Here is a 27,121-nt window from a genome sequence, read left to right as displayed (position 1 = left end):
ATCTGGCTGTCTGCTCGTCAATTTCGACGTTCCGTTTTACTCTAGGTCCGCTAGATGGCAGACAGAGTAAACCGGATCTCTCTTGAGCGTCTATGGATGAGATTTAATTCATTTTGTCGGGTAAATACCAAATGTATTACCAGAGATCTTTTACATGCCGACATCGTACGACATGGAGTGTCGAATGGACTTTTTTCCGCCCTTCAAAAATCCGACTACCTCTGCCGGGTTTGAACCCGCTATCTTGGGATTTGGAGGTCGACACTCTACCAGTACTGGACTTTTTGTTCAGTATAGGATATAGCTGGCTAAGTCGTATGTGTGCTTTTGTTTGGATATCATTGATGTGGTGTAGCATGGTGTGCTTTCTGTCTAGGACTACTCCTAGGTATTTGCCTTTGTCATGCCACACTATATCTTCGTTGAATAGCTTTAGCGGTTTTATGTTGACTGGTCTGCGTGTGAGTCTGTTCTTCTTAGTGAACAGCATGGCTTGGCACTTGTCAACATTGACCTTGATGCGCCATTTTGTTAGCCAAGGCTCGAGAGTTCTTAGTGCTACTTTTAGCCTCTTTAGAGCGCACGCTAACTGTGGATGTTGAACTGTGATAGCGGTGTCATCAGCGTACATGTGTGTGGTAGTGAGTTCTGTAGTAGGCATATCGTTTGTATACAGGACGAAGAGGATTGGGCCGATAAGGGACCCTTGGGCTACACCCGCTCTAATCCTACGCGTGCTTGACAGTGCGTTGTGTACGTCTACTCTGAACTCTCGGCCCTCCAGATAAGATTTTATAAGTCTTATATAGCCTGTGTGGAATTCGTGGTCTATTAGTTTCGCTAGTAGGCCTTCGTGCCAGACTTTGTCAAATGCTTTCTGGATATCAAGGGAAACCGTACCTGTGTCTCTTCGTTTTTTGAGACTATGGTGGCTTGTTCTATGAATCGAGTGAGCAGTTGTGGGGCAGAATGTCCGTTCCTAAAGCCAAACTGCTCGTTGCGAATTATACCTTTTTCCTTGATATGCCCTATTAACCTTTTCAGTAGTATTTTCTCGAATACTTTACTGAGGGCGTCCAGAAGGCTGATGGGCCTGTAGTTGTTGGGGTCTGACTTGTCTTTGCCTGGCTTTCCAAATACGAGGATCTTAGCCCTTTTCCATTGTTCAGGGTAATCTTGGAGTCTGAACATTGCATTAAAGATGCTGGTAAGTAGTGTTAGGGCTTTGTGAGTTAATTTCTTAATTATAATATTCTGGATCTCGTCTGGGCCAGGCGCCTTCTTAGAGTTAAGATGACCTATAATCCAGTTAATTTCGTGTATATTTGTCCTCCTAACCTCCGGCTTAGGTGCGTTTTCAAGGAATTCTGCTACCTTTGCCTCAGTTTGCCTGATGAAGGCTGGGTCAAATGGTATTTCGTTCGGAGTGAAAGCCGCCTCTATCGAGTTCGCTATGATTTCGGCTTTATCACGGTTCTTGTATACCGGGCCGTTAGGTCCCTTAATGATAGGGATGCTGTGTGTTTCTCGCGTGAAGTGTCTCGCTAGGTTCCACACTGGCCTGGTGTTGGTGTCGAAAAGTCTGAGGTGGTTGTTCCATATTTCCGACCTGTATTCCAGTAGTTGAGTTTGTATTTCCGTGTTTAGTTCGTTTTTCATCTCTCGATCTTCGTCTCTGTGATGTCGAGCCCTGTTACGCCTGTGGCTGTTGCGTCCGTGTATTAATTCTTTTATATGAGCTGAAATCTCGAAAAGAGGGGATTCTTTGTGTTTGCTTAGCGGTATGCTCGCAGTTGTGGCTGTTTGAATTGCTTCTACTAGGGTTTTGACTGCTTCGTCAATTTGGGCTGTGCTGTCTAATAGCATGCCTTCGCTTTCCTGTAGGAGTGTATCTAGCTTGCGTTCGAATTTGCCCCAGTTGGCTGCTTTATAGTTGAGCCGGCGTTTGGGGTTTTTCTCATATTCCTCTGGGTTCGCATCTAGTGTAAATATCACTGGTTGGTGCCTCGACCCCAGGTCGTTCACTACCGTTATGCTATGCCTTTGAGGAACATGTCTCAATAGGGCTATGTCTAGTATGTCGGATACGTGATCGTTCGGTGCTAGGAACGTGGGTTCGCTGGGGGCTGTTACCACATAGTCCTGGGATAGCATGTGGTTATACAGCCTTATGCCTGCTGGGTTTGGTTTCAGGCATTCCCAGGTGGCGTGTTTCGAGTTTAAGTCTCCTCCTAGCACTGTGTTTCTATTTAGCCCTAGTGCTGCTTCTATGTCCTGAGTGTTTAGGCTTGTCGGTCTGGAGTATGCTGCTATGACATTTATAAGTGTTCCTTGCTCTGGTGGGGCTATTCCGCATGCCTCCAGTGTGACCAGCTCTGGCATGTCTACCTCCATGTGCTTGATGTCCTTGACGATGGCCACACAACACTCCGAAATTTGAACTTTGGCCCATTCTCCAAAGTTGGTTCCCGCCCAAGTCTTACGCCCACTACCTCTTGGAACGAAAAACCACGACAACCAATCACAAAATCTCAAGCTATCAAAGAGGACAAAGGGCTGGTATATACATACGACTACACCACAGAATTTACTTTGGTCGGGAGCCAAGGAGTGGGACTGCGAGGAACATCACAACCAACGACATTAAAGATATATAGACTGCTAAACATACTCGTTACAGCGCCCCTGGTTGAAGCACAGCGAACTAACTTTTGCCTACAACTGTCATGGCGGCTGCTACTTCTTAGTCTTGACAGTTAGCCCTTATCAGTTCAATGAATTGATGAGATTATACGTTATTGCAAATTAAAGATATATTTAAGAATAAACACGACATTTTCAAACATGCTTAATGTTGCATTGATGTTAGAATGAAATAAGCGCAGTGAATATGGTGAGCATTTGCTTGATTAAAACGAGAAGTACGTATGTAGAAGGATGGATAATTCGGCGTCATGCACTAACAATAAAGTCATTCACTACAGAAAGACATGTTATGCGTGCAGCAGTTCATTGAGGAATTCACACGCGTAGAGAAAGATACCCTGCCATTTCATGACATACCTTCAGTGTCATTCTGGTATAATTTTTGAATTTTGCTTCTTGGTCTGGTTTGTTACGTTTTATGCTTTTTGCTACTTATGGCTACTTTCTAAGAACTGCTGTGCAACATACAACACATACGTCCGTTGGTTGCGGTGTAGAATATCTCTACGGCATCCTCTGCCTGTCGTAAGGGGCCACTAAATGGGGTAACCCTAGATTCTAAAGTTGAGAACACCTGACCCCTGGTTGAGTGTAGCATTCCTTCCACATGCGGTATCCTACCAGGTTTACCACTTTAATATTTCTACCGGACCTCTCTTGGTCAAACCTCGCCTGACTTCATTCGACTGAATTCATAGCCTACATTTATGTATGTATTTATTTATTTATTTATTTATTTTAACCATGCACACCTTCTCAAAGACCGTACTCCAACACACAACAACTTCTGCAGAGCCTTTTCTATGGCAGATTCAGAGGAAATAAGCATATGTTTTGCCTACAAGTGTCATGGCTGCCAGTGGTTCAAGTAGATTCAAAGATGGCCATCAGATTAGCAGTCTATATTTTTAATGTCGTTGATCACAACTATCTACTCGCCGTTATTGCCATCCAGCTCTATCTAAAGGTAGTAACTGTAACTACGTGAAGTTTTGAGTTTCACCGTGCTTTTAATACTATATGGTTTTCTGACTGAACATTTATTCCATGTATTTATTGCTATGCCCATTGGCTGCATTATTAAATTATTATTTTTTTCAGTGATGGTTGGCTACACTGCATGGGTGCTGTGCCGTGCCGTGCCGTGGGAATGTTAGTTTGGAAAGAAAAATACAAAAGACTTGTTTGGAGTTGGGGCTTGCTAAGTGAAAAGTCTCGACGGAATGTTTTGGGTAGTGGGGCTCGTAGCCATTGGCAGAATGGTGTGAATATAAGTTAATTTGAATAGTTATTGATATCAAAGTTTGAGAGAAAGACCTAAAATGCCTTCAATATTGAAAGATATCTGTCGCTTGTGCGCCAAGCAGAGCAGCGTTTGTGTTGACGTGTTTGGTGAAGAGGGAGTTAAACAAAACATAGATCTGAGGCTTCGATTATGTACCCCGGTAAAAGTAAGTTGAATAATATCAACGATATCGTCTTTCATTGAGTAACATCCGATTATAGTTGTAATTTCTCTCTTGTATGTACTGTAGAATTGCTGTATTGTAGTGGCCACTTTTGCTACTTCAGATAATGTTAGAATGAATGTGTAATAATAGTCTAATAAATAATGTTATTTGTTTTACGTCCCACTAATTACTGTTATGGTTGTCGGGGACGCCGAGGTGCTGGAAATTTGTCCGCTGGGGTTCTTTTACGTGCCGGTAAATTTAGGATGAAGGTGTGGAGAGATAGAGTTATTAGCAACTCCGTATTTTGGTAAAGCATAATATGATCCGAAAACATTTGTCGGGACTCCAAAATAGTTCCGTATTTCTAGATTTAGAATTTTAAATACTATCCGTGCTTAGAGCAATGCTGAAAAGTCTGGACTTAACTCTGTTGTAAACAAACACTACAAAGTGATAAGTTCCTGCATATGCAGCATTTTATGTTTGATGAAGTAGCAAAGTGGAACTCCGAAATCACAAGTATAGAATATCTTTGGATGGAAATGTTCAAACACTTTTCCTCACGACAAATGCTGTGCAGTATCATTGTGTTAGTTTGTTGAGTTCATGCTCTTATTTACCTGGAACTAATGCTTCTTTGGAAACAAGTATGTTCTCAGCGAATAAGCCATGGTCCATTGAAAAAAAAATGCCATCTTCAGTTAGATGCTTTCAGAGCAATGCTCGTGTCTATGAAGGGGACATTATAAATCAGGCCAGAAGTGACTCAGATTTTTATTCAGAAATCTGGCCATTTTAAGTAAACAGTAGACAGCGTCATTTTTCTTATGTTGGTGATAATAACGTTATTGGCTTTATGTCTCACTACTTTTACGGTTTTCGGAGATGCCGAGGTGCAGGAATTTGGTCCTGCTACGGTTTGCGGATATGCAGAGGTGCCGGAAGTTAGTTCCGCTACGGGTTTTAGAGACGGCTAGGTGCCGGAATTTAGTCCTGCTGTAGTTCTTTTACGTGCCACTAAATCTACTGACACGAGGCTTGCTGACTTGAGCACTTTCAAATACCACTAGACTGAACGAGGATTGAACCTGCCTACAGCTCATTCCATGTTAAGAAAACGGTATTGCTCTTATGACAACAGGGTTGCCATATCGAACGGCTCTCCTCAACACCATCACGGGAAAACGGTGGCACATAAATTTGTGAAATTCAGTATTTAAGTTCAAGACAAAAAGCGCAAGAAGCTAAGCTATATTTTTTCATGAACTAAAGGGGACGGTGTTTATATTGGATATTTTTCGATTGTAAAGAATCAGAGTAAACTATGGCACATAAAAATCTCAGTGTTAAAGTGTAAGGCAAACTGGGGGTGAAAATAGACAAATAATTTTGATGGGTGAGAGGGGTGCGGGATGCATTTAATTGCATTTCATAAATTTCTCCAGGCGATGATGGCTAGAAATTAGACGCAACAAATAAATACTATAGATGACTGTACAGAAGATCAAAGTATTTCTGTTAAAGAAAGAAATCACACACGTAGGCTTATCGCATAACTCTCACTCAACACAAGACAATTACGCACTGATTTAAAGCCTAAAACACACATGCAAAAAAATGAATACTGTAGATGACTTCACTGTAGAAGTGAACTGCCGGCGTTTCACAGAGTGAGCGTCTACACGAGGCTTGTGCCATAGTAACACAGAAGGAAAATGAAGCAATGGCTGTTGCCGCTATTGTACTTCCTCCCTACAAATGTATTTATGAAGAAGGAAATGTTATATAGTTATTTAATAACTCAGGGCAAAAATGCCTCGCCCTTTTCATCTATCTTTCATAATACATTACAAAGTACGGTATAATATCCCTTAATCACGAGGAATTATGGGTGTCTCAGAGGGGGTGTGTTCACTCCTTGTAGGTCCATAAGAGCAATACTGTTTTCTTAACGTGGAATGAGCTATAGTTGGGGTCAGAAGGCCAGCGCCTCAACCATCTGAGACGTTCAGCCTGCCTTGTAATTGTAAATGAGCCGGGCTGAGCCTACGCAGTGGCCTCCACGGTATGCACTAGCCATGCGTCTTGGTGGGTGTGCTATTTACCAACTGATGGGCCCAACTTTGCACACTGGGGCGAAACGCTGGCAACCAGGAATGAGTTAGCTGGAAAATTTATAATGTCCAATAACGGACCAACTACATTGGTATTATCAATTTACTCATTCGGGATAAATATTTCAGGTTCCGTATGGGAATCAACACCTAGATCATATATTAGATATGTGTGCAAAATTAATAACTGGTTTGATAGAAGGCAGGTAGGGTTTAGGAAAGGTTATTCCACTGAACTTATAGGATTCCATGAAGATATAGCAGATATCTTGGTTTCAGAATATCAAATGGGCTGTATCACGATGGACCTATCTAAAGCATTTGAAAGGGTGGATCATGGGAGATTACTGGCAAAAATGAGTGCAATTGGACTAGACAAAAGAGTGACTGAATGGGTTGCTATATTTGTACAAAATAATCTCTGAGAATTATAGTAGGCAAAGCTTTATCTGACCCTGTAATAATTTGATGTGAGTAAAGAAGTGGAATCAGAGATAAGGGTTTTTGCAGACTATCTTATTCTGTATAGAGTAATAAGTAAGTTACGGTACAAGATTGTGAGCAACTACAAAATGACCTCAATAATGTTGTGAGATGGACAGCAAGCAATGGTATTAAGATAAATGGGGTTAACCGGGCAAGTTGGCCGTGCAGTTAGGGGCGCGCAGTTGTGAGTTTGCATCCGGTAGATAGTGGGTTCGAATCCCACTGTCGGCAGCCCTGAAGATGGTTTTCCATGGTTTCCCATTTTCACACCAGGAAAATGCTGGGGCTATACCTTAATTAAGGCCACGGCTGCTTCCAACTCCTAGGCCTTTCCTATCCCATCGTCACCATAAGACCTGTCTGTGTCGGTGCGACGTAAAGTCACTAGCAAAAAAAAAAAAGGGTTAGAAGGTTGTGAGTTTCATAAATAGGAAAAGTCTTCTCAGTTTTAATTACTGTGTTGATGGGGTGACAGTTCCTTATAGGGATCACTGTAAGTACCTGTATGTTTAGTCATCAGCCCGAAGGCTGGTTGGATCCTCAACAGCTCCGCCATCAGCTGTCATAGATGGCCTAGGCATCACTGAAGAGGCACACTGGGGAAATGAGGAGTGAGGTAGTTTCCCGTTGCTTTCCTCACTGAGCCAGATGTTGCTATTATATATCAGTCTGCCAAGCCCACTGAAATGCATGCACCAACCGACCCTATGAGCAGTAGTTTCACACCATTCATAGCAGGGACTGGCTGCATATGGAATGGCATTACTAGCATCGCTTATACCTCAGTCACTTTCATATTGTCAAAGCCAAGTATAAGACAGAGACAGATGAATGAAAGTAACAAAATTGCTCTAGCCTATACCAGAAGATATATTGCACTGTAAACACTAGGTCCCGCCAGCATAGGCACTGTAAGTACCTATAGTGCTATTAAAACAATGTGCGTGTTCTGACAGTTCGCAGCACGTGGCGCAGAACAAAGGAGTGGGAGCGCTGTGTTGCCACATGGTCCGGCCGGAGTTACTACATCACAGTTAACATCTCTCGTTCTGCGCTAGGCTCTGCGGAAAATTATATCCATTAACGGCGATTATGAAAGAGTTAGAAAAACGTTAAATTTCGTTGCTATTATTCCAAGGTGGCTCAGCAGTAATTTTATCAGCTCAAATATCGTAAGATAAACTCCTCATTCTCCTTCCTCATAGGCTTTAATCAGTCTATCTCCGGAAAATTGATTTTAATTTTAGGTAGATTTCAGTTTCAGAATGGCATTTTGACAGGCCTGCTCAACATTCTGGGTTCAAATCTGGGTGAGGGTGAGAAAAATATCTTTAGAGATTTTTGTACAAAGAGGAGAAATCGTTCGGACTCTGTCATAGGCAACGGCACAATTTAAGATGCCAGCTATAATTGGAATTATAGTTCCATTTTTATAAGTTTCGATTTGACAGTTAGCAGGAAGTCAGATGGTGGTGCCACATTGCTACGAATACAAACAGCTGATTTACGATACACAACACGAACATAAATGTACATACTGGAATATAAGTCCATAATCAGTTATTCTTTGTAGCGACATGCATGATTCACATAAGATGAACAATAATACACATCACATTTAGGATAAGGCTACAAGATAATAATATGTCAGTGCTCGAACAGATAAAACGTGAGAAATTTAAAGTAAATTTCTACTCGCCATGTAGAAGAGCTCGCGTTGCTGTTAGATTCAATTTCCTCTAAGGAAGGAAATAATCCTACAAAGGGAACACACCACTCATTTCTAAGTCACTATCGGCATTGTCATCGTTTGTTGAGGTTTCACTCTCGCTTGATCCTAAAGAGAAAATATAGTCTTCAACATAATCGTCTGTGAGACTTTCCTTCTCCCAAGCTTTAATCATCTCGGATTTCATGGACTCACAACGTTGCTCCAGTCCTCCGCACTTATACGGCCTACGGCTTCGAAAATAAGTCTTTCGACTTCCGAAATTGTGAAGAGTCGATTATTTTCACCTACATAATCCTTCACTTGGGCCCAAATCAATGGCTTTAAAATGGCAATGGTATAGGTGAAGGTGAACTACTTTATGCCCCTTCCTTCTGGCTATTTCATCCGCCACATAAACTGGGCACTGGGGCTTGTTTTTTTTCAAGAGATGCATAAGATCCCCCTTCCCCATGTCATCGCGAACAGAAATATTGTGCTACTTCAACCACTTAATCAACTCATTGTTTCTAGCCGCCATTGTTGGTGCTTTGTCAAGAATGACTCCCTAACATTGCAAAACAATTTCCCGGGCCTGGCTCCTTAGTGGAGTACCATGTCCGAAGGGAGCTTCATCCTTAGATGCAGGCGTCGACATGACAGAATATCAAATTCACACACGGGCCTAAAGTTAACCTACTATATAACTAAGTTACTGAACGAAATATTAAACTAAGCTGCTATATAAACTAGATCACCTGTTACACACTATTCACTACAATATAACGCGCTATAGTATTAAAAATACTAAACAATACATTTATGAACTCTACACTGCGAAATATAAACGAATAACAACCTAGCACAAAGACACACAAAGACAGCGAAATGAACTGAGCACAATACAACACATAGCTGATAGCACGTGGTTACAGTAAACAACAGTTTGATAACACTGCTAACCGGAACTGGAGTCTAACGCGCTCTATCAGAGCGATTGGCTGCCTATGATTGGCTGTTGATTAATTCACTTAGCCTCCACCAAAAGGCAGCGCTCAAACGTCAAGTCGAAACTCATAACTGAACTATAGAACTGATAGGCATTTTTCTCTTATGTGATAGGTGTTTTCCTGCCATGTTACAGTCATGTATTAAAAAAAAGAATAAAAGCATGAAAAACAAAGGTAATCATCAGCAGTTTACCTTTGTGTTAGCAGTGGAAAGAACTATCTGACCCAGTAAGATCTATCATTCAAAAACAGCATTATTACAGATTAGCCAAACACTCCAGAGCATGGTCGATTCTCAGGAAGCATCAAGCACTTCAAGTGCTGTGCCTACATTTATTGAATGCAAGATATGTCACAGAAAATTTACAAAGAGGGGCATTAACATACACATAGCAAGAGCTCATGAGCCACTATCTCAGGACTTATCATTGGTAGATAGTGCACAATTGCACGTTAATTTAGGAATTCCTCAGGCATCTCAAACTCTTCATACAAGTTTATCAGCTAGACGCAGTGCGAATTCTTCAAATCAGGCATTTGACAACATAAATTGTCAGTGTCCACACTGCGGATGTCATTACTCCAGTTCCCGTGGGGTCAAAATACATATCAGCAGAGCTCATCCTGATATTCACCGTCAAATTTTAGTTTCTAGAAATTGACAGGGGGTTGATCCCTCTCAAAATGTCGAAACAATCATTCAAGAAAGTGACCCTCATGCTAACAGACAAACTAAAGATGTCAACCCATTACCGCATGAATTTAAGCAGAAAATGATGCAGTGGTGAAGTAGATTTTTTTCAAAAATTTGACACGAGTAATTTGACCATGAGATTAACATTTGGTGTGAGTTCTTAGCTTCTGCTATTGATCTACTCCCTGGCCCCAAATATTCGTCACGGAAATACTACCAGTATAGGAAAAATAAACAAAACCACAGACAACCAACCCTGAACGGGCAACAAAACGGGACCGAATAAAACGCCGCAAAAAATACAAATATCAGCTTACCCAGTAAATTCCAATGCTGAAAACTATAAAATTCCTTCGGATGAAATATTTCATTATTTCTCTGAAATTCTCGGCCAACCTAATGATATGATTTGATCCGAATACCCATCTCATACAAGTGATAGTGATAGGGAACAAATTGACATTTTATTTAATGACACTATAAGCCCAGATGAAATCAGCTTTACTGTTAATCATATAGCCGTAGACACATCACCTGGTCCAGACCACGTCCTCGTCAGAGTTATCAAAGACAGTATTGCAATCGACATAATATCTCACATTGCCGCACATATGTTGAAAACTGGGGTTGTAGCTTCTATCTTCAAAAAGGCCGGGACTGTTCTAATCCATAAAGGTGGAGACACACTCAATATTAAGAACTGGAGACCTATCACAATCTGTTCAGTAATAAGGATAATAATTGAACGGGTCCTTGACAGGCGTCTTCGTGAACATGTTGTCTTAAACCCCAATCAACGAGGATTGGAACTCCTCTGGAACGCATGTTAACACTGCGATACTTGACTCTCTTTTCCATGAAGCCAAAAACAAATAAGCTAATCTGACTACTATATTCTTAGATATCCAGAAAGCCTTTGACAACATTGGTCATGCCCATTTAAATGAGACACTAAAGTCGTTACCAATTCTAACCAAACTTACGAATTTAATCATGAATCTGCAAACAGGAAATGTCACACACATTCAGACACAGGGAAGCAAAACAAGACCTCTCTTGATAAGCAGGGGAGTTATGCAAGGTTCTCCTCTGTCGCCAATCCGGTTCAATCTCGCCTTCAATCAGATTCTGGATGACCTTGGCGAAACGTCGATGTCTACCCAATATGGCTTTCAGATGAGTCCAGATCGTGAAGCTCTATTAAGTTTTGCTGATGTAGTTATTGTTGGAAAAGATTCTGAGTCAGCTTTAGTATTTACTCATGCGGCCATACATCAACTGCAAGAAATTGGACTTAACATCAATATTGGAAAATGTAAAGGAATATGCATCAAACATGGTCACCTATCAGAAGAAAAACTATTCACGGCAGATGAGAAACAGATACCATGTCTGAAGAAAGGAGAATCTATTAAGTATTTGGGTGTAAATTTCTCCAATGAAATTACTTTCCAGTCCGTCAAGGTCCAAAATAAGTTCAAAAACACCCTAGAGCTCATTTCTTCACCGCTTTTGCATTCCGATCAAAAATTTGTAATCAAAAACACTTCAATCTGTCCCAGTTTGGTTTATAAATTTCAGACAGTACCACCACAAAAGATTCCAGTCAAATTTACAAATGACGCCGATATTATGGTTAGGGGGGCATTAAAGGAAATTTTGCAACTTCCCATGGATGTCCCGAATGATATGATATACGCTGAAATGAAATTTAAAGGCCTGGGTTTATTTTGTGGATCATGGGAAATATATCTGCAACATATTAATGCATGCAATGTTTTGAAATCATCCAATAATAATTTTCTACACTCAACGAGAAACTTATGTCAAGAAATCAGCACGAGCCTCACATTGAATGTAGCAGAAACAGAATCTATTCAAGACCAAAGACATGGTTTTGTAGATACAAAGAAAGTCCGTCTCGAATTGAGAAGAAGAGCTTTTGACAACTGGAGGATAAAGGCAAAGGTGTAGTCCTGTTTAAACAATATACTCCAGCGAATACATGGATTCGTGATCATAAAGGATTGTCTTGCAGTGAATGGCGTGATGCAATAAAAATGAACGCCAGTGTTTCTGCTGTGCGTACTGTACCTGGCAGATCCCAGGGCAACAGCCTCTGTCGGCGTTGCCACAGAGAGTTCGAAACTCTTTCACATGTCCTGGGAGCCTGTCCACGTGGTGAATTACTACGCACCTCATGTCATAATGTAGCCAGATCAATGATAGCTAACGCTCTGAGAGGACAAGGTTATAATGTCTATGAAGAAGTACACGGTCTCTCCAACAGAGGAAGCAACCAACGCATTGACATTATTGCTTTTAAGCCATCCTGTTCTGAAGGTACCATCATTGATCCAACAATTAGATTTGAGACCAATGAAAACCAGCCGGAATAGGTCGAGCAGAAAAAAAGAAGAATTTATGGAGGAAACGGTGGACTTCTATAAGCGAAAATATAAGCGCTCATCCATTTCTGTAATCGGATTGATGATATGTGTTCGAGGAACCATACCTACATTTTTTGTCAACTTCTGCAATACCTTTGAGCTGAATAGAGATTTTATCTATAACATCGTGATTACCACACTCAAGTAGTCCATCATGATCTTCAGGAACCATGCTTGCGGACCTCAAATAAATGTTTGACATGCCTCTCTCGATTGCCTGCATTTAACATCATACGATCACATTATCTATTGTATCTACATCCATTATTGTTGTTAAGGTACTCTTTGTCTTTGGGTAACCTGCAGCTGTTGCAGGAAGATTGTATAATAATAATAATAATAAAAAATTCACTCAGAAAAGCAGCAGCATTGTACTTATTTGACAAAAATAGTTTTTAGATCATCTTTCAATGAGTAAGACTCAAACAAAATGTAAAAAGTGCAAAGGGAAGAATCACTTTTCAAAATTGAACATCAAAAAACCACTGAAAAAAATAAATTTATTGAAATATAAAAATATACAAAATGTGTAAAATTTTACCCTGATTCGATATATATATGTATATACATACAAATTTTGGGAAATTTTTAACCTGTGACCCTGACAAAAGGAAATATTTCAAAACATCCACAGTCGAAAATCACTGATCTCATTCCAGAGTTCCATACATGAAATTCTTTTGTATTGTCAACCTTACCCAGTTTCGATGTTCAGGCTCGATTTCCAGATCTTCGCTATTTCCCAGTTTCATCATCAGAGTCATTTTTATCCCTTATCGCATCATCATCACACGAAATATTGCTTTTACTACCAGAAAACACTTCTTCATTTTCCAACTTCTCACAAATGTCACTAGGTCTACTAGAATCCATCATCCAGTGTAAAATACCATAAGACAACAATATATCTGATACAAATAACCAGCAACCTATACTAGACCTCACCCGTAAAGCGTGGCAACCCAAAACTGCGAAATGAAAACAATGCCTCATTTGTTTTACGATCACCCCGTGTGGGTGGGGGACGCAGACGAAGAATTCACCCACAGTATCCCCTGCCTGTCGTAAGAGGCGACTAAAAGGGGCGACCAAGGGATGATCATATTAGAACTATGAAACTACTTGTGATTACTACTACCACGCGGGGAACACCATGGGTTACTTTTACTTTCACGTAGTACCACCATGTTAGATACCAAATAAGTTTTTGATTAGTAGAAAACGAGATCGTGACGGCTGTTACGGTACCTGTGATTCATAGCACTATAATGAGCGACACAATGGGATGAGGGAACCCATGGTTCTGGCTTGCCTATGACTAGTACCCACTATATGTGGAACACCACGGGATAGTATGAATCCCTGTGGTTAGTATACTTATGTGATGAACACCATACGTTTGCGTTGCCTGTAAATGGCGCCGCAGTGTGCTAAACATCGTAGGTCTGTAATACATGTGCGAATTTCATTACCTGTGAGTAGTACCATAATGTGTGGAATACCGTGAGTCAGCGCTACTTTTGATTAGTACTGCAACATGACAAATACCGTGCTTCCACTTTTCTAGCGATAAGTACCATTATGAGGGGCCGATGACTTGGATTTTGGACTCCTTTCGACTACAAGCATAATCTATTCAGTATCGTGCTATAGAAGCAGTCCCTTGGTCAGTAATACTATTGTTTTACACAAGCTTCTGTGCTTGTGAGGCACTGTGGGTCAGTTCCACTGATCGTTCTTAAATTCATATCCATCCATTCATTCTTCGTCCTTACGTTTTGAATTCTGGTCAGTGGAGGATTTTGGACTTTTAATTTGTCATTTCATTTTGTCTCATTTCGTACCATTAGGGGCCGATGACCTAGATGTTAGGCCCCTTTAAACAACAAGCATCATCATCATGTTTTGCAATCAGCGCTCAAAATAGCCCATTACGCAAATCAAAATTGCAATAGGTACGAAGTTTGTAACGTCTGCTTTCAAGACTATTTTAGACTGTTTCTATCAATTTGTGACGACTGCATTGCATCACACAGTGCGATGCTATCACTACAGAAAAGATGAATAACGTTGCAAATACGACGTGTATCAGTACTAGGGTTAAGAAAAGCTTTGAAGTAGTTAACTGTGTTGTCCACTACTTATTTGCGTGAAACAGTTTTCTTTCACCTCACGTATTTGAAATCAAAATTAAGAAATATACTTTATTTTGGGAGTGACTTCATATTGAAATTATCAGACATTAAACCCAACATGCAGAACTAATTGTATACAGCTTCATTGTTCACATTAAACTGTATTTGATGTAATTTATTTCATAATTTTATCTTTTGATTTTAGTACATTTTAATTAATAGGCAACATGTTCTCTGGCGTTTTGGAAGAGAGGGTGTGATTAGTAGTGGAGAATAAGTTGTATGAAAGCCAGTGTGGCTTCAGACTTACAACGGCGTTGTCAGTACCAGATACTCAGGATGCATCAAGTAAAAGTCCATTTACCTGCACAAGTTTCACAAGCTGCTCCATTTACAACAAATGTTCAAAATGGCATCTGCCTGCGTCAGTGCAGGCATGGCATCGTCGCACAAAAGTTCTGACCTTCGTGTTTTAATATCCCCGGTGTTGTTTGAACAGCGTTGCGGGCAGCGAGAATTCTTGCCAAGAGATCCTCTTCAGCTTCGACAGGTGTATCATACACAAGGCTTTCACATGACTCCACAAGAAATCAAGTGGGGTGAGACCTCCTCTTCCTATCCACTTTGCCGGGAATGTTTGATCCAGGTGTTCATGAACTTTCAATCTGAAGTAAGGTAGGGCTCCGTCATGTTGGAACCACATCTGTTGATGAAGGGTAAGTGGGATGTGTTCCAGGAATGTGGGCAGTGCATCTCTGAGCAACACTGTGTACACTGCTGCAATTAGGCGGGGAGGAAGTAGAAATGGGTCTACTATGCAATCATTGACTATGCCTGCTCACCCACTGACTGAAAGTTTGTGCTGATTGCTCTTCACAACGGTAGCGTGGGGATTCTCATCAGCCCAAACATGACTATTGTGACTACTTAGCATTCCATCTCTGGTGAAACAGACTTCATTTGCAAAAAGTACATATGCAGGAAAGTGAAGGTCGACTGCAAGGCGCTGCAAGACTCATTGGCTGAACACGACTCGTGGTGTGATGTGTCCTACATGCAAAGTCAGCAAGACTCAAACCCTTCATTTTCTAAGGATGTAGGGGTGTAGCTGCATTTCACGTAATACTTGTCACACAGTCATATGCGAAACATCCATTTCATGTGCAACTGCTGATTGCAGGCACCTCATCCACGCGAGTAAGCACTGCATCTTCTAAGTCGGGAGTCTTATGTAATTCGTTGTCCCCTTCGGTCATTGTACTATGGTACCAATTGCTCTGTTTCACTTAATCGTTGGAAGAGTCGTGGAAACATGGTGTGAGCCTGTACAACCGTTCGGCTTCTCTGCTGCCTCCATTTGTTTGCCCATACACAAACACCACATCTGCAAGTTCCGTAACCAGGTACAACTCCATTGTTTGGGACTTTTTACAATTTCTATGAACTGTCAGATACATAGTGCAACTCGCAATTTGGCAGATGACCTTAAAAATTGGTAAAAACTAGTTCTAATAATGTTTCTTCCGTAGTGTAACCCACATTACTTGATTTTGTATTGAAAAGGTGGAAATATTTTACTCTTAATTTTTAATTTAATTGTAATCACAGTTCAGTACGGACCATTCAAAATGAAATTCATATCTCTTAAAGATGTGTGATGGTCATCTTCATGAGACCCGTTGACTACTCAAGAATTCGGTCTACGTCTGAGCAGGCCTATTCAGGACCACCGCTGCCCACCCCAAATGGGGAAGGCCCTAGAAAATGTGGGTTAAACATCGGAAGTCACCCTTTCGCCTGGCTGGGCAGCCGCACCCAGAGATTAACCCCACATGTGGTCGAAATATGGTACATGAATGTAAAATTATAATTGGATCCTGGAATGTGAGAACATTGCTTGATAATGACAACAGTGATAGACCAGAGAGAAGAACAGCTCTCATCACCCATGACTTGCTAGACTAAACATAGACGTCACTGCACTGAGTGAAACTAGACTATAAGATGAAGGGAAGATTGTTGAGTCTGGATTGGGCTATACCATCTTTTGGAAAGGGAAGGAGGGGTTGGATTCACAGTTAAGACAAAACTGGTAAATGATCATCAGCTCACACCCGTTGCATTCAGTGAAAGATTCATGTCACTCCATATACCACTCTCCGGAGATAAGTTCATCACACTCATCTCTGCATATGAAGAAATTCTGAGCCATATCAGTGCCAAAACGGGAAGCCCACCTATCCCTTTTTCAAGATCCATCATCCAGTGTGATGAAAGCTGTGTTTCAAGATCTGAAGCAGAATTGTCAGACTCAAATAAGAGAAATGAAGAACAACTGATGGCAGGAGAAGGCTCTAAAGTTCCAAAGACTATCTGATGCCAGTGACCTGCAGAACTTCTACACGGGAACAAAAGAGATCTACGGTCCATCTCGCTCTTCAGTAGGAACTCTGAAAACAGTGTTGGGGCTAACACGTTTATCGATGGTAGAGACATCCTGGAGCGCTGGAACACTTCTCCACTCTTTTAAACTGAAACTCCACTGCTGCCGATGACTTTTTACGGGATGCGCCACAACTTCCCCCTCAACCATGGATGGCGATGCCACCATAGATTTAGTAAATAATATACTCTCTTGAAGGAGGACGTGAAACGACTAGAGGCAGTGGAAATGTGGCTATGGAGGAAGATGACAAGAACTAGCTGGATTGAGAAGAAAACTAATGAAGCAGTGCTTAGAGAAATAAACACCCAGAGACATTTAATAACAACGATAAAAAGGAGAAAAGCGTCAGTTTTCGGTCACATTCTCCGGCATAATAACTTCATAAAGAACTTGTTCGAAGGCAAGGTGATGGGAAAGAAAGGCAGAGGGAAACCAAGGAAGAAGATCATTGAAGAGGTAGTTGAGATGATGGGATGCCAAGGTTATGGAGAGATGAAAAGGATCGCAGAGAGAAGAGATCACTGGTTGCAGCGACAAGGCGAAGCCTTTAGATGATGATGATGATACTAGAGATAGCAGCAGCACTACCATCTGTGAGAGAATCAGTGTAGTGAGCAGATCATGTTGTAATCTCAGCTAATTTGGCAAAAAGCTCACTTTGCTGTAGTCATCAATGTAAATAGGGGACTTTTAAAACTGTGTGGGTATAAATATGGTTCAAAATTCTTACATGCAAACATTCTCAGATCCTACAGTATACTTGCCATGCTTCTCTCCAGTAAAAAAAGAAAGCCCAGAAAGCATAAATACAGGAGAAATGCATGATGAAAGAGGATGGTATTCAGGTGCAGTTAAGTAATACAAAATCAATTTACTGTTCATGTTAAGTCTTTTAACAACATACGTTTAGAAGGAGGGCACGTGTATTTTGCTATCTTTTGTCTAAATAACCAGGAATTTGGCATAATTCTGTTCAACAACCAAAAATGTCTTCTGTCGTACGAAACAAATGAGTGAGTTTTTAGGCCTATAAGCATTGGCGAGATTTTGGGGTAAAGTAGAGAAAATATTTTTGTCGCCAGTTAAGACGCTGGCTTTCTCAGCCCAAGTTGGCAGGTTCGAGCCTGGCTCAGTCCGGTGATAATTTAAAGTGCTCAAATATGTCAGCCTCTTGTAGATAAATTTAACGGCACATGAAAGAACTTCCGTGGGGAAAAAATCAGACACCTCAGCATCTCCGAAAACCATGTAAGTAATTAGTGGGGCGTAAAGCCATTATTATTGTTGTTGATGTTTTCTAAACATGATTACAAGTGGAAATATGACACACTGTTTTGGTTTCAGCCTATTATGGAGTTTTTATTTAGCTTTTCCTGATTGATTTGCTTGAAGATTTTAACTTGTAAAATGATTTCCCTTAATGGAAAGGGAGAGTGGTAAATTATATGATTGAAGAGAAGTGAAAACATACATACAATATTTTTTACAGTTTGCTTTACATCACACCGACACGGAGAGGTTTTATGGCGACGATGGGATAGGAAAGGGCTAGCTTGGAGTGGGAAGGAAGCGGCCGTGGCCTTAATTGAGGTACAGCCCCAGAATTTAACATTGCCATGTCAAACACCAAACTAAAACAAGTAGACCACTTCACTTACCTTGGGAGTATCATGTCAAAGAGCTGTACTTCAGAACAGGATGTGGAAAACAGGCTTCGTGCTGCCTATGTGGCCTTTAGCCGACCATCACACGGAGTCTTCAGGAATAAAAACCTTACAATTCGCACAAAACCAATGGTGTACCAGGCTGTAGTCATCTCTACACTTCTCTATGGCTGTGAAACGTGCACCTTATACCACCGTGACATAAAAAAGCTGGAGCGCTTTCACCAGCAAAAACTTCGCTCCATCATGAACATGAAATGGGAAAACTACGTCTTTAATGTTGAAGTTCTCGAGAAAGCCTGTGGTAAGTGTAGAAGCATTGGCCATTGACTCAGGTAGGCAGGACATGTGCACCGTATGAACGACACCAGACTACCGCGCCAGATCCTCTATGGTGAACTTGGCTCCTGTTCAAGACCACGGGGTGCCCCCCTGAGACGTTTCGAAGACCAACTGAAACAGACCTTAAAGATGGCAGAAATAAACCCACAATCCTGGGGAACACTTGCCAAGGACCGTTTACTTTGGCGTCAAAGTGTCTGTGCCTCAGTTCAACACTTTGAACAAGAAATGTTTTGCAATGTAGTTAATTTCCTGTTGCGCTCATGCCCTGAAAATGAAACAAATCAATGTTTCTATATAAAGTGAATATAGAATGAAGCCTCCGTGGCTCAGACAGTAGAGTGTCGGCCCCTCATCGTGGTTCAAATCCCGGTCACTCTATGTGAGATTTGTGCTGGACAAAGCTGAGGCAAGACAGGTTTTTCTCCGGGTACTCCGGTTTTCCCTATCTTCCGTAATCTATAATCTTCATTTCCGTATTGACGAATTACACAATTAGAAATAGGAAAGGATTTCCACCTATCAATACTTATTTATTGCACTTATTATGCTACAGGACCGGTTTCGACCCCTTACATAGGGTCATCTTCAGCTGAACCATACATCTATATCAATGTCATGAGGTATGATTAAGATACATTGTCTAGGGAATATATGATAATAGTCTAGGGAATATATGATAATAAACATTTGGTCACATCCAAATGGGGCATGTCAAAATGGGAACTGGCGTGTATGTCACTGTGCAACAATGCAATTGTATGTCTAAAATGATATGTTTAAGATCTTAATATTAGTTTATAAAACACACACATATATAAGATGAATACAATATATATAGGAACACTTCATGCACATGAACGTTCGTGTCTTGCATGTTGTTCAATTCATCGGTTGACTTCTGTGTTCAAGTCTTATTTACATAGTTGTACACTTGGTTGCTGTTCCTGGAGTTTAAATGATATGATTTGCTTGTAAAATTGTCACGTTGTATGAATAAAAGATTTTGTCTTCATGTATATACATAGAATAAAACACTTTCCAATTTTAAAAAGGGTGCCAGACATATGGATAAAATTAAGCTAAAATATGTTCAGCTCTGCTGTGTGTTGAATCTTGTTGCTTTATGTTAAAATCGAATCATGTTGTCCTGTGCCGTCCATAAAATTTGAGTGATATTGGGTTCAAAGTAGTGACTCCTTTCCCATTTGTAGTTGTGCAGTGATGTTATATTATCTCTGGAAGATAAGATTGAGCTATGAGTGATATTTTATGTTGGAGGAATGTCTAAGGGTTGTGTGTGCTAATTTGAATGTGTACTTACTGTTATTGGTGTGGCTGAGTTGTGTTTGATATGCGAGCTTGTTGTGTACTAGTTCGTGTTCTTCTTGGGCTCATACTAGCTGCTGTGAGGGGAAGGGAAGCAGGGATAGGGAGAGTTACTGTTGTCTTCTTTCATTCCAGCAACACTCTCCACTATTATTTCTTTTCATTTCATCTGTCAGTCATTAAACATTTAGTATGTTTACATGCAGGATTCAGGTTGATCTGAGTACACTTCCCGTGTTGAAAATACCATGTAAACGGAGACTCAGTTCGGATCGAGTCTTAAGGTCGATGCGGTAAAATCTGGGATCGCATCGTACTCGGTTCGAATTGAGTTCCATGTAAACACAGATCGTACTGAGATCGTATTGAAAAAGACTGCGCACACACTCCATGTTTGTTCAGACGAAATCATCTTCATCAAAGTTCTGTCGAAATAACAAATATAATAAGCCAGTAAATATATTTACCTGTATAAATGATCAGCAACTGCAATCATATTATAAGACGGCCAGCCCTTGCGATTAACAAAATCACGATAACCTTCTGTTGGGGGTAAAATTGGAATGTGCGTTCCACCTATTGCGCCAATTACATTTGGAATACCACTCATACTTTCAAAACTGAAAGTTATTTCTTAGGCTTCTTCTGCATTTAGCGTTTTGAAATTCTAAGAGGTGATATCGATTTTACTACAATTCTGCATTGTTCATATACGTCGATGTTGCCTGGCGGATTCAATACGATACTCAAATGTAAACAGGGATCGTATTCAGTACGGTAAGTGTACTCAAATCAGTCTCAATCCCCATATAAACGTACTAATTGCCCCAGAGGAGTGTGACAGGCTTCGGCAGCCGGCACAATTCCTATCCTCGCAGCAAGATAGGGCTTCATTCATTCCATCCCTGACCCGGTCATTGACTGGAAAACAGATTTTAAGTTTTCATATTAATATAGAATCTGCCTTCAAACTCTTAATAAGTAATACAAATAATACAATAATTTTTATCGTGATATGCAGTGTATTACCAAGTACTTCTCCATGTTTTCCATTGTGATGTTTTGGTGCTGATCAAATAAAATTCTATTGTAGGCTGAGGACCGTTCAGCAACTCAGAAGGTCACCGGTGCGTATTTAAAAAGATAAAACTAGCTGGGCGAAATATCTCCCGAGGGCTCTTCTTGTTCACCACTGATGATCTTGCAAACAGACAAGAGACCTGGAAATACCTGGATTTCGTTTCAGAACTGCATGGAGTTTGTTAGAAACTCTGACCAATGAAATGCATTTAGCCATCTCAGATTCTGAGAAAGGATTAGTGCTATTTTACACAGTTGAGGCATTCGGACCTACTGTACTTCACAGACAAAGGGTTAGAAATCCCAATTTGAAAGGATTTCGAAGCCAACATAATCAGTGTTCTATATGAGATGAAATTCACCAGTTATTTTACTACAATCTGAAAATTAAATGAGCTGACACAATTTTTAAGTTTTAAGCCTCCGTTACACGCGCCGCGGAGTGAGAGTCCGCACTTTATATTACTTTTTGGTATCACAGGCCAAAAAAGTAAGGCAGAGCATTCTGCCTTCCTGTAGCTTCCTTCTGCAACAATACAAAGTCCGTGACAGTGTGAGAATGTCTGAGTAATATATAAGTAATAATAATAACAACGTAAACGTTTCCACCTTTTCAGTACTAAAATATATTCACAAAATTATCAATTACACGGTACTAGTTTCGACCCATCTAGGGGTCATCATCAGCCGTATTGGAGCAAAGATCACATGTCATTTCAATACAGGAACTTACTGATTTCCATGATTATAATTTTTACAACACCCCATTTATACTTTATTCTTTGTTAAAAACCTCTTAGTATGTATATTCCTTGTATTATTAACTATTACCATAATAACATCTCATTTCACTTGTTATTCTTTAAAATAACATTTTCTTAGGATTTCGCCAAAAGTGATCTTTGCTCCAATACGGCTGATGATGACCCCTAGATGGGTTGAAACTAGTACCGTGTAATTTATAATTTTGTGAATATATGTTAGTATTGAAAAGGTGGAAACGTTTACGTTGTTATTATTATTACTTATATATTATTCTCAGTTCAATACGGACCAAAAACATGAAATTCATAACCATTAATGTCTGAGTAATCGCCGAGCTGTTGATTAGAGAAGTTTATATTGTCAATTGCAGACTTGTGGAGTCTGAGTCCGCAGGCGCGTATTGGGTCTGTTGTTAATCTTACTCTTTTGGCAAGTCATCCATTCTTCCGTTATTTTTTATTAAAAAATATATACTTTTAATAACTACAAGTGTATTAGTGGGCGAATTTTGATATACAGTATTTTCTACTTGTGGTTATTTACAGTGGGATGAACACCAGATTAAAAAATGGGCTATGAATAATGATTTTGCGTCCTCTTGCCAGGGAGTTAGTGCGATTTATTCCTAGAGTTTTGGATCAAATCAACTGTGGTTGGACAACGATGAAGTTGGAGCGGGTAATGACAGTGATTGGGACATTGTGAACGATAGTGATCATAATTCTGAGAGCATACAGTCCACAGGTGAAGAGGACGTGACTGAATGTCAGCAGCATGAAATGTATGTTGGAAAGGACGGGACCTGGTGGAATCATCGGCCTGTAATGAACCGTAATAGAAGGGTCAGGAAACCTGACATAATATTATAAAACACTCGCCTGGAGTAGTAGGATTTGCCAAGAATGCTGAGATGCCAGTTGAAGCAGCGCAATTGTTCTTTACGGATGAAATACCACAAGAAATCATAACATGGACAAATCGCTACATATCGACGATTCGTTCGAAATTCTCTCGACCCTGAGATGCAGCCGATGCTAATCTTGTTGAGATGAATATATGTTTAGGTCTTCTGTTCCTTGGTGGGACACTGACATTATCCCTCACAAATTTGCAAGATCTCTGGCAAACTTATGGTACAGGAATCGAGTATTTCAGGCTTACAATGGGCATAAATCTTTTCCGTTTCTTGTTGAAATGTTTGAAATTTGACATCATTCCTGAAACCAGCGTAAACTGACGGACAAACTTGCTGCGGTGCGATACTTAGCAGAAACGTTCTCTAGTAGCTGTAGGAAGCACTACAGTTTGTCGGAACTAGTGACCCTTTATGAAATGCTAGATGCATTTAGAAGTAGATGCGGCTTTCGTCAATACGTTTCGTCCAGGCCGGCTGAGTACGAGATAAAGATTTTTGCATTTGCTGATGCCAAGATTTATTATACAAGTAAGATGGAGATGTATTGTGGAGGACAGCCTGAAGGCCCGTACCAGTGTGAAAACACTCCTCGTCAAATTGTAAAAAGATTGGTTAAACCCATATCAAAATCTGGTAGAAATGTTACTTGTGACAACTGGTTTGTGTTATTCCTCTCGCACAAGATTTGCTTGAAAATGATAAACTAACACTTGTTGGAACGATTTGCAAAGATAAGTGTGAAATTCCCCCTTTCATGACAACTGCTGGCAACCGGGCGGTGGAATCGAGCATATTTGCTTTCATGAAAAAACTACTAACCCTTGTGTTATACAAGTCAAGAAAAGACAAAATTGTATTGGTTCTATCTACTTTCCATGAAGACTATTCAGATGGATCAAAACCCTCAATGATTACCTTCTATAATGACACAAAGTCGGGCATTACAAGGTGGATGAAATGAAATGCACCTACTCCATGGCAAGAACATCACGACGTTGGGCTTTGGTTGTATTCTTCTCTTTCCTAAATATTGCTGGTATAAATGCCTATAAAATTTTCAAAGACAGTACCAAGAGCACAGTCGCAAGGAAATTTTTTTGAATATCTTAGCCAAGCAGCACCTCACCGACTACTTGAAATCGAAGGTTGAACTTGAGCACATCCCAACTGCAATCAAGCTTCGTCTTTAGGAAATCTTGGGACTTTCTCATGTAAGACCTTCAACGATTCTGGAGTAGAACAATTTATGCGATCGAAGGAAAAACAGACTAACAAGGTTCCGGTGCAAAGGTTGTGATAAATACATCTGCCTAGAACATGCTCCCGCACACTTGTGCAGTGACTGCTGCAACAGAGCACACATTGTAATCAGCATGGAATCAGGCAGTGATGAATAAATTCCGAATAAGTTGTATTGACTTGTACAATAAATCATAGTGGAATACGTCAGAAGGTGGGATTCATTTTTCTGTTCATGATGTGCAAGACTGAAGTGTATATAAAAGGATTTGAAATTGTCTGTGTAAATATCGTTGCCTTTTCTACTGTGTAAGTGGTATGTATTTTGTATGTGGTGTTTGTTGTCAAAATAAGATGGTCGATAGCTGATGAGTCTGAGTTGTTGTTTCCCTGTTCCCCTTTTTCACATTTCATTAAAACATGTTCACGTGTTTCTCACAATAAATTTTGTTTACTGTTGTCACTGTTAGGGCTTATTTGACTTTGTACCTTAATGTAGAAATGCCTTGCTTATAGTTCAGATTAATTATTGTTAATTTACAATTGGTTTTGCTAACTCCTGTGATTTGCAGTTGATAACTTCTAATTTATCTTAAAGGACTGAAATGTTCTTGTAAATGTAGATTATGTACAAATGTATCAATATTCTGTAAATAAAATCAAAATAAAGTAATTAAGATGTAAGATAGATTGACAAAAGAGAGAAATAAGGAAGGGAAGGAAGCTTACAAACAAATGCGGACTGTCACTCCGCGCGTGTGAAGTGGTGATACAACAGAGCGCGCATTTAATGGAGGGTTAAAATAATTATCTAGATATGTACAAAAATATGACATTCTCCATATAATATGTAAAAATCTATATAAATAAAATCGTAATGACGGTGTGTCTGTACGTGTACTATTTTCGCAAAATTTCCGTACAGTTATCCGTTTCAGGTGTAATAATGACCTTCTGCATATTTTTTAGCTTTGGGTTCTGTCTATAACTAAAAACTATTGGATATATTTTTATCAAACTTCATATTTAGAATCCACCTGTCCTTGGGTAGCTTTTAAGGTCAATACTGTTTCTAAATCCCTGAACTGACTGCGAGTTTATATCAAACTGAATATGTAATTTTGCACTCCCACGAAATATACACAACCAAACTTCATAGAAATGTACCTGCCTTAATGGAAATCAGTCCATAAACATTTTTTTTCTTGTGTGCATCATTTTGATACAAGGATTAATATGGGAGATATCATTAACGGATCGTTTTTCGGTACAAGTCGGGTGCCTGTAGAGCGTATTCCTTATAACTTGAAAACTACTGAAGATATTTCATCCATCCACCTGTCGAAAGGTAGGTTTTAAGGCCCACACCATTTCAAATTCCTGGAATTGACTGGAGGCTTATAGGTAACCGGAACTGATTTTACTCTCTCACAGTATATACAAGACTAACCTGACTGGAAATCGACCAACCTTGATGGAAATCCATTTGTAAAACTGTTTTTTCTCACGTGCAGGTGGATTATTAAGGGAGATATCATGAACGGTCGGTTTTGCAGGCTAAGTCCAGCGGACATAGCCGAAAAGGTGTTGTATGTGGAGCAGATTCCTTATCTGTATACAGTATATAAATAAGATCGTAACAACCGTGTGTCTGTGCATTGACTATTTTGGCAAAATTTTCGTACAGCTATCCGTTTAATGGGTAATAATGACCATCTGCATATATTTTAGCTTTACCTTTTGACCCCCCTCGCCCAAAATCAAGATTGCAACACAATCTGCCAGACGAGCTAGAAAATTGAGATCAGGCAAAATTATACGTTTTAGCCTGTAACCGACGGAAAACTTCCAAGATCTTTAAATTTTTCACATTCATCCCCGAAGAATATCGAAATATGGAGGCAATTTTAATGGCCGGTACAGAGCTTTGTTTGGAGGTATTTCGCGGCTAAACGGTAAGTCCTGTCACAAAATGGATGGCACAATATCCGTTTGATTTAGAGTGATCTACAACTTTGGTCCTCTGTTTGTCGTCTCTCTCTCTCTCTCTCTCTCTCTCTCTCTCTCTCTCTCTCCCTCTCCCCCTCCCTTATACGTTAGATTTGTTGCCATAGTGGTCCCAGGGCACACAAAGTCCCCACCATACTTCACCTCTACAGGTAGTTCCTTACTTCATGCCGTTGCCCGCCCCCCCATGGACAAGGGGTTGGATTTATGGGGGACCATTGACCATTTACTATCATTTTTCAGGATTGCTATTGGCCTTTCACAATTGCCGTAGTGGTCTCGGGGCACACAAAATCCCCACCATACTTCACCTCTACAGGCAGTTCCTTACTTCATGCCATTGTCTGAACACCATGGACAAGGATTTGGATTTATGGGGGACCATTGACAAGTTTGCACAATTTATTTATATCGTGTCAGAAGCATACATAAGTTTAAAATTAAATATAAGGAAAAAACATAATATTACTACTTCAATGACGAAGAGCAACTTTAAACTATGTGAGCCCAAAACCTTGCGACATCAAGTGCATTTGGCTTTGCTGTAACCAGGTCTTCTGTTGTGCAACTGAATGG

General features: G+C 40.2%; 1 protein-coding gene across 3 annotated transcripts in view; it reads left to right on the top strand.

The window, feature by feature from the left end:
- The first annotated feature begins 3,857 nt into the window (after positions 1-3,857).
- Positions 3,858-27,121, top strand: part of LOC136857041 (uncharacterized) — a 140,334-nt gene continuing 117,070 nt past the window's right edge. For all 3 annotated transcript variants that reach the window (XM_068225231.1, XM_068225232.1, XM_068225230.1), the window contains exon 1: positions 3,858-4,157. In XM_068225231.1, the coding sequence (XP_068081332.1) occupies positions 4,029-4,157 (129 nt within the window). In that variant the 5' untranslated portion in view covers positions 3,858-4,028. The remainder of the gene's footprint in view (positions 4,158-27,121) is intronic.

Source organism: Anabrus simplex, chromosome 1, assembly GCF_040414725.1.
Source record: "Anabrus simplex isolate iqAnaSimp1 chromosome 1, ASM4041472v1, whole genome shotgun sequence".
In the NCBI taxonomy this organism is placed as follows: Eukaryota; Metazoa; Arthropoda; class Insecta; order Orthoptera; family Tettigoniidae; genus Anabrus; species Anabrus simplex.
The sequence above is the reverse complement of the archived record's forward strand: the minus strand, read 5'-3'. Positions and strand labels throughout refer to the sequence as shown.